The sequence below is a fragment of the Solanum verrucosum genome, unplaced genomic scaffold, assembly GCF_900185275.1.
Source record: "Solanum verrucosum unplaced genomic scaffold, falcon-dt-bn FXZP01000252.1, whole genome shotgun sequence".
NCBI classification, from domain to species: Eukaryota; Viridiplantae; Streptophyta; class Magnoliopsida; order Solanales; family Solanaceae; genus Solanum; species Solanum verrucosum.
In genome coordinates this window covers 2,160,954-2,175,257 of record NW_026019988.1, presented here as the reverse complement: position 1 = coordinate 2,175,257, position 14,304 = coordinate 2,160,954, and the positions used below count along the sequence as shown (strand labels likewise).

At 33.3% G+C, this 14,304-nt stretch overlaps 1 protein-coding gene across 1 annotated transcript in view; it reads right to left on the bottom strand.

Moving 5' to 3' along the window:
* The window catches only part of LOC125818850 (receptor kinase-like protein Xa21), a 180,000-nt gene extending 178,543 nt beyond the window's left edge, over positions 1 to 1,457 (bottom strand). Inside the window, exon 1 of the mRNA XM_049498366.1 lies at positions 845 to 1,457. Coding sequence (XP_049354323.1) covers positions 845 to 1,457 — 613 coding nt within the window. The remainder of the gene's footprint in view (positions 1 to 844) is intronic.
* Positions 1,458 to 14,304: the final 12,847 nt, after the last annotated feature.

Genomic DNA, 14,304 nt, shown 5'->3' with positions numbered 1-14,304 from the left:
TAGTCCAATCATGACACCAAATGAAGAGGAGAAAGAATTGTTTAGGGACCCAACCCGGCCACCGCGTGGTTAGGGCCTGATGGGATTTGGAGAGTCGTCATAGGAAATGAAAGAGAAAACAGAGGAACTACTGCTCTTTTATACAAAACCAAAGATTTTATTCACTGGACAGACTCTGCATTCGTCTACAATGTCCTGATTTTTCCTTCGGTATTCAAACCAATGGTGTAGGAACTATTTGGAACTTGCATTCTGAATTGTTTCAGCAAATAGATCATAAGAGTAAACATAATCACAAATAGATCATAGAGTAAACATAATCACAAAGACATCAAGTAGTACTATACAACAACTTTATTAAAGAAACAAAAAGCATCATATTAATTTGCAGCTAAGAAAATCGATGATTATCACTTCTATGTTTCCAGAAATGTGTTGTTGATTTTGTTAAGCCTCTTCACTACTTCTTTCATTGTCACTCTTGAATATGGCGTTTCCTTTGTGCAGTCTAAACCCAATTCTATCATCGACGCTATGCACATTTCACTTTTATTACTGATTTGTTCTTCCTCACAAAAAAGATTGACATCCACAATGTCCATCATACGCCGTGAAAATGATAGTGTAATCCATTTCCTCAAGTCAAGATTTCTATTGCATATCTCTTCATCTGTTGGCCTTCTTTTCGTCAAAACCTCCATCAACATAATGCCATAGCTATAAACATCACCACTAGTGGACACTATTCCCTCCGAGCCATATTCTTAGAAAAGGAATGAAGAAAAGTTACTCAATTGAAATATAATTATGATAAGAGAAAATCAATGAGAGTAGATTTTTATACCTGGTGCAATGTATCCAAGAGTGCCCAATGTTTCTGTATGTTCCACGGACTTGCTGACAGCTAAAATCTTAGAGATTCCAAAATCACCAACATGAGCCACCATATCCTCATCCAAAAGAACATTGGCTGGCTTTAAGTCGCAATGAACTATTGGAGCGACATGACCATGATGTAGATATTCAACTGCCATAGCTGCATCAAGCATTACAGTGACTCTTTGATGAAGGTTCAAGTGGCGATCTTCTTTGTACAGCCAATTCTCAAGACTCCCATTGGGCATAAATTGCAGAACAAAGGCTCTTATATAGTCACTAGAACATGTAGTAATCAATGGAACAAGATTTTTGTGTCTAACATTTCTCATCACTTCACATTCGTCATCAAACCTCTTGCATACTTGCTCATTTTCCAAATCGAGAACCTTAATAGCCACTGCAGTTCCACCAAACAATGTGCCTTTGTACACAGAGCCAGAGCTTCCCTCACCAATTAAATTGGATTCATCAAAATTATTTGTTGCTCGTTGAATCTCGTGATAAGAAACTAATTGATGAGTCCCCATCTCCGGTATCTTCTCCACATCTTTGGACTTCCCTTTCTTCTGTCGTTTCATTATCCAAATTGAAACGAACAAGAATATCAGAAAGGATGCAATAACCACTGGAGTAACAATTTTTAGCAGAACCTCCTTAAGCTTTGATTGTTTTCCAGGATTAGTGATAGCACAAGCAGGAATCTCTAATATGTGCACTCCACATAGACCTTTGTTCCCAACAAATGATTGCAGAGTGGAATTTGCAAACACACCACCACTCGGTATTTCACCTTCTAAATCATTAAATGAAACATTAATGCTTTTAAGGTATGAGAGTTTTTCCAAAGACTTAGGAATAGTACCTGACAGTGCATTTAAAGACAAATTCAAGAATTCCAAGTTTATCAAGTTGGCAAAGGATAATGGAATTCGGCCAAAAAATGAATTGTTGGATAGGTCAAGATACTGCAGATTTTGGAGTTCCCCGAATCTGGTTGATATCATGCCTGAAAAGTGGTTACTGGAAAGATATGGTTCTACAATGGCTTTCAGTCCTCCAATATCTGATGGAACTTCTCCCTCTATTGAATTCTGTGACATGTTTAGATAGAGAAGACCACTCATTTTCCAAAGGCTCAATGGAAGTTTTGATGAAAATTTATTAGAAGCCAAATAAAGCTGTTGAAGCATGCTAAGATTTCCTAAGCATTCTGGAATTAACCCAGAGAGCTCATTACCAAACAGATATAATTGATTCAAATCAGACAAATTGCATACCACTTCTGGAATATGTCCTTGCAATTTATTGTTAGATAGATCGAGTCTTTGGAGTTGTTTAAGCTTACCAATCTCAGAAGGGATATTCCCTGTCAAGTTGTTTCCGCCAAGGCTTAAGGATATAAGACCGGTCATGTTGCCTATACTTGTGGGGATGAGGCCATTGATGTGTGTGTCTCCTATATAAATGTTTTGAATAGTAGATGAAAGATTCCCAATAGAATTGGGCAGAACGCCATTCAATGGATTGGAACCCACTTGTAGATATTTCAACATCCTACAGTCCGCTAAAGAATTGAAGAATAATAACTCATGCTCTCTTGGTTCATTGGTAAGTTGATTAGTATGTAGAAGCAGTATTTGCAGCTCACGAAGGTTCCCCAAATTGTTAGGAATAGTTCCTGTGAGAGAGTTATCATCTAGCGATATTATCTGAAGCTTGGAAGCATTTGTTATGAACAACGGAATTTCCCCTTCAAGCTTATTACCTCCCAACTGAAGTACTTCAAGGTTCGGAAGATGAAGACCTGTAGTGGTTGGAATTCTACCCGACAGGTTATTGAAACTGAAATTGATTAATTCCAAAGAAGATATGTTGAAAATAGCCTCTGGAATTTGACCAATAAGATTATAATTCATCCCAAAGCTTAATTCCCTCAAATTCGATAACCTTCCTAATTCCGGAGGAATTTTCCCCACTATGCGATTATTTCCACAATGAAGATATTGCAGAGTGGAAATATTTCCCAATGAAGTGGGATTAGTCCCCTTTATTAGATTATTACCAATATAAAACTTCTCGAGTTTGGATAAACAACCAATATTTCTTGGTATGTCTCCAGTTATGTTGTTGACAGATATGGACAAAAATTTGAGCTCTGTGAGTTGGCATATGTTGGTAGGAATGCAACCAGAAATTTGGTTGTCATATATACTTAAAAAGTTGAGATTTGAGACAATATTTCCTTTACCAAGCAAGAGAGGACCAGAAAGGCTATTGGTTCCAAGAGATAGGGCAACAAGTGATGAAATATTAAACAATGTTGCGGGAATGAAACCTGTTAATTGATTATTGAACAAGTACAAAAATGCAAGCTGGCTCAGATTACCAATTTCCTTTGGAATGTTGCCGCCAACTTTATTCCCATACAAACTGAAGTTCAGCAACTTCGTGGCATTTCCAACAGAAGGAGGGATTATACCGGTGAGGCTATTATTCCTGAGATTTAAGACTCTGAGTTGGGGTACATACCATGGCCCTCTCCACATCTCACCACTGAATTCATTCAAAGCCAATGAAATTACTTGAACTCTCTGGTGTTGAAATAGACTTGTTGGTATACTTCCGTTGAGCTGATTGTTTTTAACGTCAATCACTCGCAAGCGAGGCATTTGGCCAAGTTCATAAGGGATGCCACCGCGGAAGCTGTTGTTCTGGAGATTGAGAACACTGAGGAAGGACAAATTGGCCAAAGAGGGGGAAATTGTGCCTTGAAGTTGCAAATTAGGAAGAGTCAAGGCTACAACCCTTTGCCTTTTTGGACTGCAAGTGACACCAAACCAAGTGCAAAAAGAAGTATTTTTGGTCCAATTTTTGGCCAAAAAATGAGTGGGAGTTGTAACAAGATTTTGGAAAGCTAGTAGAGCTTGTTGATCAGTCTCATTTGAGGAACTAATGATATAGAAAATTGAATTAGAAAGAGAAGAATCAATAATGAGAAAATGTTCTTCTTCATGTTGTTACTGTATATGCACTTGGAAACAGACTGCTTCAACGCTTGGTTTGTTTTTCAAATGTATTACATTATTCCATTATTATATATAGGGACGGCAATGATATGCGGGGCCGAATGAGTTTAAGGCTATGTGGGGTGGGACGGGTTTAAGGTTGTTCGGAGCGGGTTGAATGGGTTTTTTTTTTAATTAATGTGGGGCGGGCGGGTTGCGGGTATATGTGATTTCATGTGAGTTCAAACTTAATTTTAACTTCTTACATGTTATAAGAGTGATAAAACATTATTTATTAAAATAATTTTTTTAAAACTATTAAAATATTTTAAATAATAAATAAAAATGATTCAATAGAAAATAATATAATTTTTTACATGTTTCCAATTATACAAAATAATATAATTTATATAGCAACACTTATGTTGACAGAGCAATTGGTATTTGCCCAAGTCTTCGATATCACTATTTCCATAGTCTTCACTGCCCCCACAGGTACTATCACATTAATCATACTCCCTCTCCCTCTGTCTCTAATTATTTGTCCACATTTTTTTTAATTTTTCCTAATTATTTGTTCATTTTGACAAATCAAGAAATGACAAAAAAAAAATTTATCCATTATACCCTCAATTAATTACTTTGAAAATGGTAGAACTAATTTTTAATTCATCCACTTAATAATTAATAGGGGTAAAATGATAAACTCACTACATCAATTATTGTTTTCTTAATAAGTGTGTCAATTAAAAAATGGACAAGTAATTAGGGACAGAGGGAGTAATACAAAACATTAATTTTTTTGGTATGATGAAATGGTCCTTAAGTTGAAAATTATTTGATAAAATATTAAAATGTAGAAGGAATTCTGTTTGATCTCTTTTTCATATAAATAAGGGAACCCTATTTAATTATAATCTATGGTTTGTTCATTATTATTATTATGGTAACTCTTCCACTAGAAATTTGCTTGTGTTATTAAAATCCGGGGAATACAAAATAATATTCTTCTAAAAAATTGGTGTTTTGTACTTCTATTTTTATTTTTTCCAGATTTCACTGTATAGTTAATAACACTTGTGAACATATATATTCTAAGAAGATTTTTATATGTAATATATAACTGAGAGATATAGTAATCACAACACTCGTTTAAGAGTGAATAGGTTAATAAACCACTCAAGTATTTTCGCTTTGCAAGTTTAATACATAAACTACAAAACCCAGGAGCTCATATTAAAACTTCATGGAGGAGGAATATGACATTTAATGTGAACATCATATAGTTTAGGTATGAAACTCGCCAAATAATAGAGTAATAGTTTAAGCATGATTTGTTTTTCAAATGTATTACTTAATTCCATTATTGTATATAGGGATCACAACCCTTTAATGATAAAAAAGTATCTACTTTTAATATAATACAATTAATTAAATAAATAAGATAAATATTTTAATTTGGAGTATTATAGTAATTCAATATTTAAATTTGGAAGTTCACGTTTTTAAGGTAGTATAGATATAAATTAAAAAACTTGCATTAATTTATATGGCCAGAACCAAGTGAATGGGAGGTCAGGCAGTGAACAAACACAGGTCATGTTTGAAGCAAGTAAAAAGATACCATTCAGGCGGATCACGGATGTACTTAATAATAAGGGTAAAATCGGTATGAAATGATAAATTATCTTTTGTTTTTTAAAAATAATTTGATAAGTAAAAGTAACCATCTTTTTTTGATGTTATGAACAAGTAAAATTGAATGGAGGAAGAATTAATTAGAATTAATTAGCTCTTACAGTCTTACCTAATCCGACTAATGTCAACAACCATCTTTATTGCAATAATAAATTTCCTTTGAAATTTAATGTCATCTCCTTTGAAATTTACTACACAATAGTTATTTTAATGTCATTTCCTTTGAAATTTCTTTTGGAGCAATTTCGCGGTAGTTTCCACCGTCAATTCTAAATATTATACTTATTGAAATTTCAAACAAATTAATTTTTTTTACTTATTGAAATTTCGGGTGATTGTCTTTCTACTTAAAACTTTTAGCACATTGATGAGGATTCAATTCTCCACATTGTAATCTCCGCCAGCCCATCTAGCTTATGTGGATTCACGTGAACACATACCACATTATCTAAATGGCTCAAGTCATTGACAGCCCCTTAAAGTTGCCCGCATAATTCACTTAGACACTTCAACTGAGACCTTTACCTAGTTGACACTTTAGTAGTGGCGAATATTTATCTATTGAACATCAAATGACAATTAGCTTTAAAAATATTGTGTGTGTAAATCACACACATTATCTTGACAAAATCACGAATAGAATTATGACACATGGCACATGGGCCTAAAATTTTAAATTTGAAAAATAAAATATAATTTTCACCCTTTAATAAGCTAGAAAATTAAATTAATATAAATGATAAAAAAGAAAATCTCTCTCCCCCACCCCACCTCATCTAACCTGTTGCCCTTTCTTCTTCATTTTCTTCCATGTGATTCCGCCATCGCCATCCAACCATTGATTCCTCTGGCGATCACAAAAAAGAAAATATGTCCCCCACCCCATCCCGAATACACCCACCTAAACCTTTCCTCTTTCCTTTTCTTCTCCTGTTAATTGTTTTCTATTCCTCCGGTGATTATTGAGATTTTTGAAAAAATAATTTACGTCGATAAATTATTTCGAAATCGATAATGAAGAGAAATCAAAGTATATCAAAAAAATGTATATTATTTTCAATAAGTTTAAAGAATGGTGATGGTTGCTCAATCGAAGTTATGAAAATAGAGATACATAAATGTCAATAGACTTTTTGACTTCAGTGGTCAATTTTTTTCTTTCTTCTTGCAAGTTCGACTATTTGTCTATAACAAAAAACGAAGAAAAAAAAAAGAACAGCAAAAACAAAAGGGATAATACATATATTTGACCTTAAACTTGGCTTCAAATTTTAACTTTGACCTCCAACTTTCATAGTGCACAAACAGACACTTTAACTATCCAACCTTTTAATAAATAAACACGCGTGTCTTACCTGGCAAAACGCATGATGTGCACGTATTTTGCGCGAGTTAGGAGTAAATTTCGAGGCCTACAACAGTAAAAAAAATGCTGAAATGACAACTCTACCCTTAATTAATTTTATTTTTTTAGTTCTAAAATGGACGTGTAAAGTATTTAATTAGTTGGCAGCCATTGAGTGGCTCACTAATACACGTGGAAGCGTTTGCATTTCACGCTCTTGGCTCCAAAAATCGCGTGTTTATTTATTAAAAGGTTGGATAGTTAAAGTGTTTGTTTGTGCACTATGAAAGTTGGAGGTCAAAGTTAAAATTTGAAGCCAAGTTTAAGGTCCAATATATGTATTATGCCAAAACAAAAGGCAGAGAAATTTTAAGTCTTTAAAATTGGGGGTTGAAGAAGAGAGGACTGGTACATGGGTGTGGGGGTGGGGTTATTTTAATCAAAAGATAATGTAATTAAATTAATTTTTCATTTATTTAGTCAATACATGCCAAGTGTCAAGAAAGAAGGTATAAATTTATTTTCAAAAAATAAAAAAAATGCATTCAAGCGCTCAATTGCTGAGATACACTTAGTTTGACACATCAGCGTTTTGTGTTTAAACAGGTACATGTCTTGAACAATTTAAGTGTTCAATAAGTACAAGTCATATCAGGAGTCTAAGTGAATTATGCGGACAACTTTAAGGGGCCGTGGATGACTTAAGTCTTATTAAATTATGAATATCAGAATTTTGAACATGATGAACTCAATTGAATGCATTGTAAAAAAGGTATGTGAAAATTAAATTTAGACCATATTATAAGGTTACCAATTCTTCTGTGGAAGTGATGGTTGATAACTCTAAAAAGAATTTGACCATTACGATCAAGATATTGGAAAAGAGCCATGAGCCAGAAGTTGTAGTTTCAAGACTTAGTCCAACTACAACTCATGATATTGACTTGGGCAGTGACATGTTTGACGGAGATGATGAGGAGGATATGCTAGACATATTATTTGGTAAGGTAGCCAAGAATGGGGAGATCTCAACTAAGCAACGAAGAAGTGGAAGCAACATAAGCAAAGAGAAGACACATGAAAGGCAACATAGTTGGGATGGTTAGGTGACTAAGGAATTTATTCCAAGGCACCTATCGATGTGATTGGCAAAACAAAATCATATGACAGTTTCAACAACAACAACAAGATCCAATAAATCCAGTAATTAGTAGAGGCATGCTACCTTATTAGGATTAGTAAAATAAGGCATAGGACCTTGCTTAAAGATCTTTTTTTTTTATTGTTAATAAAACCAGCCTTAGGCACACCTTGCATTTCACTTTCTCACATTCAATTTTCATCCCAACCAGCTGATTTGTTCACTAAACCATTGCCTCTGCATCACACCTTATTGGGCAAGTTGGGCGTATTCTCATCCCCTCCAACTTGATGAAGGGTGTTGGTGTGAATATTGATCTGCTCACTAACGAAGACAAGAAGTACAAAGAGTACTGAGCATCCGCACACAGATTCAAATGGCTTATTGGTTCTTTGATTTGGTCTTTTGGGCACAGTTGGTTAACAATCTCAGCCAACAGTGGGATGAAGTATTATAAGCTAACTTACTTGTACTAGTTAACTACGAATAGGATGTATACATGTCTTGTTAGGAGTCTTTTCTTTGTTATTAGTAAACTGTTAGGATTCTTTTTCTTGCTGTATATATACAAGGCCTTGCACAATAGAAAAGATCAATCAAATATACAAGAAAAGTTCCGCATATATATACCTTTTGTTTTCTTACAGTGAGTTATTCGTAACTGAAGTCTTAATCTATAGCAACTGCTCTGTAACCATATATGAAAAAGTTGAGAAATGTTTTTCCCCTATAAAGAATACACCCTTAATTCTTGCTTAACTCAACAAATACCATTTTGCAATGAGAAAAGAACATCTAAACATATTTTCAATGAAATTGTTAGATTGTTTTTGTCGCAATTAAACTCAAGATTATAGCAGAAGCCTCACACCTTTCCAATAGAAAACTTATAATAAAATACCCTTCACTTATTTTTTGAAGGGTATTTCTCCAGTTATGTTGTTAACAGAAATGAATGAATTTTGAGTTCTGTGAGTTGGCAAATGTTGGAAGGAATGTGACCAGAAGTTAGATTGTGAGATATGTAAGAATTATTATTTATTTACTATTAATTATTTCTTACTTATGGCCCAAGTTTACTTGGAATCAAAGTAATACCATAAATAATATTTAATAAGGAATAGATCTCGTCCTTACATTGGTTACTTGATGGACGTACCAGATTAAGTCATAACCTCTATAAATTGGTCCTCCCTCCACCCATTAGGGTTACCACATATTCTCTACATTAATTCCATCGCTGACGGTTGTGGTAACATAAAGTTAGGGCAAGGAGGTAGAAACCAATTTACGACTAACGCTTCCGCTTTTCTCTGTGATGATGTCTTCCTCATCAGGTATGTTCCCTAACATTCTCTATGTAAGATTATCATGTTCAAGATCCTGAAAGTATTTAATCTTACATGTGGTATCAAAGCCTGGATTGTTTGAACGGATAATCTTCGTATCTCTTCTGAAATTAATTAAAATAAGTAAATTTTTATTTATTTATTTTGTCAAAATTTCGTTGAACCTTATGCATAATGGTTCTATTGATTCCATACAAAATTATATATGATATTGAATTGTTTCAAGTCATTATTGACATTAACAACTAAGGAATCTAATACACGTGTATAAACAGTTAATAAGAATTTCAATATTACGTTAATAAGAATTTCAATATTACGTGCAACTTATTGTTTGTTATTTTAATAATTTGTGATTAGCAACACTTTTTAATGAGAAAATTTCTTGTAAGTTTAATTTTGTCCAAACAAATTATATTCAAACTTATTGTTGAATCCTTTTGTAGTAGCGTAATTTTGTCCTTGACTATTTAAGGTGTTTGGATTCTTATGTTAATAAAGTGTTGTTAGCAAAATTTAATTTGCACAAATTCTGAAAAACCTTAATCTTTCCATAATACAATAATTATGTTTTGTTTTTAAAATTGTGCAATAAATTAAAGTGGTCGTTATACTAAGCAATAAATTATATGTGTGTATTATGTTTCTATAGTTTGTTAGTCACCAAAGTGGCCAAACTAGAGAAATTAATGTATGCACATATAATGTTTATGATCACTTGTTGCATGTATTATGTTTCTATAGTTTGTTAGTCACCAAAGTGGCCAAACTAGAGAAATTAATATCTACACATACAATGTTTATGATCACTTGTTGCATATATTATGTTTCTATAGTTTGTTAGTCACCAAAGTGGCCAAACTAGAGAAATTATCGTCTACACATATCATATTTATGATCACTTGATGCATGTATTATGTTTCTATAGTTTTGTTAGTCACCAAAGTGGCCAAACTAAATTGTATAAAATTATTCACATGCACAATATTTTATGATATTATGTGTGCATTTGTATTTATATAGTTTGTTAGTCACCAAAGTGGCCAAACTAGTATGGTTAAGAAAAATGTGCATTCATAAAATTGTCATTTATCTATGAAAGTTAATGAAATGCCTATATTGAAAATAAATAGATAAATTGACTTTCACTATTGCTAGAACTTAAGAATTTACTCAAAGGTGAATCAATCATTCTACGAATAGTGAAAATTATGAGGTAAATTAAGCTTTTTAGTCAAGCATATATTGTATATATCCAAAGATGTCGTATATGTTTGATTAAAAAATATTCAATTACCTATTAAAGATAAAATTGGCATTTAAATTATGACAGTGTGTCGTAGTATCTACCCAAAGGAGAATTACGATATATTTTTATCGCTTTACTGAATTCACATTATTTTCTGATTTGTGAGCATGTATATCTATTTTGCAGTTATTCCTTCATTCGCATGCTTCGTCTGTTACTGTGTTCAATGGATTGAACTTCTCTGAATGACATGAACAAGTACAGTTCCACTTAGGTGTAATGGATCTTGACTTGGCTTTGCTGAATGACAAACCTACTGCCATTACTGATAAGAGCAGTGAGGATGAGAAGTCTTTTCATAAATCATGGAAACGCTCAAAAAGATTATGCCTTATGTTCATGCGAATGACTGTTGCTAACAACATTAAGAGTACTATTCCACAAACAGAAAGTGCCAGGGTATACCTGAAGCTTATGGAAGAACGTTTTCGTTCTGCTGATAAGTCTCTCGTTGGTACACTAATGGCTAAACTCACGACCATGAAGTTTGATGGGTCGCGTAGTATGCAAAATCATATCATCGAGATGACTAACATTGCAGCAAGACTTAGGACCTTGGGGATGAAAGTGGATGACACCTTCTTGGTTCAGTTCATTTTGAACTCATTGCCTCTTGAGTATGGACCATTCCAAATTAACTATAACACTATTAAGGATAAATGGAATGTTAGTGAATTGTCCAGTATGCTTACTTAAGAGGAGTCAAGACTTAAGAAACAAGGAGGTCATTCCATTAACCCCATAGGTCAAGGAGTTGGTAAAGGACTTAAAGTGAAATCCAACAAGTTTAAGAAAAAGAAAGCACCTGCTAAAGTTCCACAGAATGCTTATAAGGAACTCAAGGTTGATGTGTGTCGTTTCTGTAAAAAGGAAGGACACTATTAGAAAGATTGCCTGAAACGTAAAGCTTGATTTGAAAAGAAAGGTACATTTAGTGCTTTTGTATGTTTCAAATCAAATTTAGTAGAAGTTCCTAATAATACTTGGTGGCTTGATTCTGGTGCAACTACTCATGTATCCACTATGTTGCAGGGATTCACTACGATCCAAACTACAAATCCAAATAAGGATCTCTTGTTCATGGGAAATCATATGAAGGCTAAAATTGAAGGCATATAGACTTATAATTTGATCTTGGAGACTGGACATCACCTTGATTTATTACAGACTCTTTATGTTCCTTCAATTTCTAGGAATTTGATTTCTCTTTCAAGATTTGATGTTTCTGAATTTGTTTTTAAGTTTGGACATGATTGTTTCAATTTACATAAGAATATTATTTATGTTTTTGGTGTTCTTATTGATGGGTTATATAGATTGAAACTCGATAATAATTTTTTCTGAATTCCTTATTACTATTTATCAAATTGTTGGAATGAAACGTAGTTCACTAAATGAAACTCCTGCTTATTTGTGGCATAAATGTTTGGATCATGTATCCAAAAAAAGATTAAAAAGATTAGTAAAGAATGAGATTTTTCCGAATCTGAATTTTATTAATCTTGATATATGTTTGGATTGCATTAAAGGAAAGCAAACCAAGCATACCAAGAAAGGTGCCACAAGGAGCACTCAACTTCTTGAAATTATAAACACTGATATTTGCGGACCCTTTGATGTTCCATCTTTAGGTGGATACAATATTTTATCATCTGTATCGATGATTTTCACATTATGGATTTATCTATTTGTTGAAAGAAAAATCTCAAACAGCGGACGCTCTCAAAGTGTACGTTAATAAGGTTGAAAAACAATTAGATATAAAGTGAAAATCATTAGGTCAGATAGAGGTGGTGAATATTATGGGAAGTATAACGAATCAAAATAATGTCCAGGTCTATATTGCTAAATTCCTTGAGAATGGTGAAGTTAGTGGGAGTGTTGAACGACAAAGTGTGGAAATTAATGAGGTAAGGGTAAATATTTCATTGCCCATAAATGTACCTACTTCCATACCAATAACAAATGTTGTTCCTCTTGTTGAAGAACACTTTAACAATGTTGAACAATATTTGGGTGAAACACTTCAAAAAGGAACTAACTCTCAAATATCTGACGCAAATGAACCACAAACAGTGCCATTAAGAAAATCTCAAAGAGAAAGAAAAACGGTCATTTCAGATGATTATGTGATTTATTTGCAAGAGTCAGATTTTGACATTGGAATTAACAAAGATCCGGTTTCATTTTCACAGGCCATAAAAAGCGCTAAGTTTGATAAATGGATTAATGCCATGAATGAAGAGTTAAAATCCATGGAATACAACAAAGTTTGGGATCTTGTTCAATTACTAGAAAGTTCTAAAAGAATCGGATGTAGATGGGTCTTCAAGACCAAACGCGATTCTAATGGCAATATAGAACGATATAAAGCCAGACTTGTTGCCAAGGGATACACTAAAAAAGGAGGCATTGATTATAAAGAGACCTTTTCACCGGTCTCAAAGAAAGACTCATTAAAAATTGTTTTGGCTTTGGTAGCTCATTATGATTTAGAGTTACATCAAATTGATGTGAAAACTGTCTTTCTTAATGGAGACCTTGAATGAGGATGTTTATATGGACCAATTAAAGGGTTTCGAAATTAAAGAAGAAAAAAATCAAATGGTGTGTAAGCTAAAGACGACAATATATGGACTCAAACAAGCCTCACGACAATGGTATATAAAGTTTAATGATACCATAACATCTTTTGGATTTAAGGAAATTACCGTTGATCGGTGAATATACCAAAAGATTAGTGGGAGTAAGTTTATATTGTTGGTCAAGTATGTTGATGACATTTTACTTGTTGCTAATGATTTAGGCATATTGCGTGAGACAAAATACTTGCTCTCTATGAACTTTAAAATGAAAAAAATATGGGTGAGACATCCTATGTGATAGGGGTAGAAATATTCCATGATAGATCACAAGGATTATTGGTACTGTCTCAAAAGGTTATATCGAAAAAGTTCTAGAGAGATTTAACATGAACAATTGTTCAGCAATAATAGTTCCTATTCAAAAAGTGGACAAATTTAATCTCATGCAATGCCCAAAGAATGATGTAGAACGAAAAGAAATGAAAATAATTCCTTATCTTCTATTTTTGGAAGTTTGATGTATGTTCAAACTTGCACAAGACCGTATATTAGCTTTTTGGTCAGAATGCTAGGAAGATATCAAAGTAATCCTGGAATTTACCACTGGAAAAAAAAAACTACAAAGAACATTTGTGGCATGTTGTGAAGCCACAATTCATGCATTATGGCTGCAGAACTTTATTTTCAGGACTTGGGGTTGTCGACACCATTACCAAGCCGCTGAAAATTTATTGTGATAATACTGCAACAGTATTCTTTTCCAAGAACGATAAGTACTCCAAAGGTGCCAAATATATGAAATTAAAGTACTTTACTGTTAAGGAAGAAGTTCAGAAACAAAGAATGTTACTTGAGAATATTAGAACTGATCTCATGATTGCAGATCCGTTAACAAAAGGCTTACAACCAAAGACATTTAAAGAACATGTTCAAAGAATGGGTCTTGGTTGTACTTATGATTGATGCACTTATGATATTTTTACACTCTGAGCT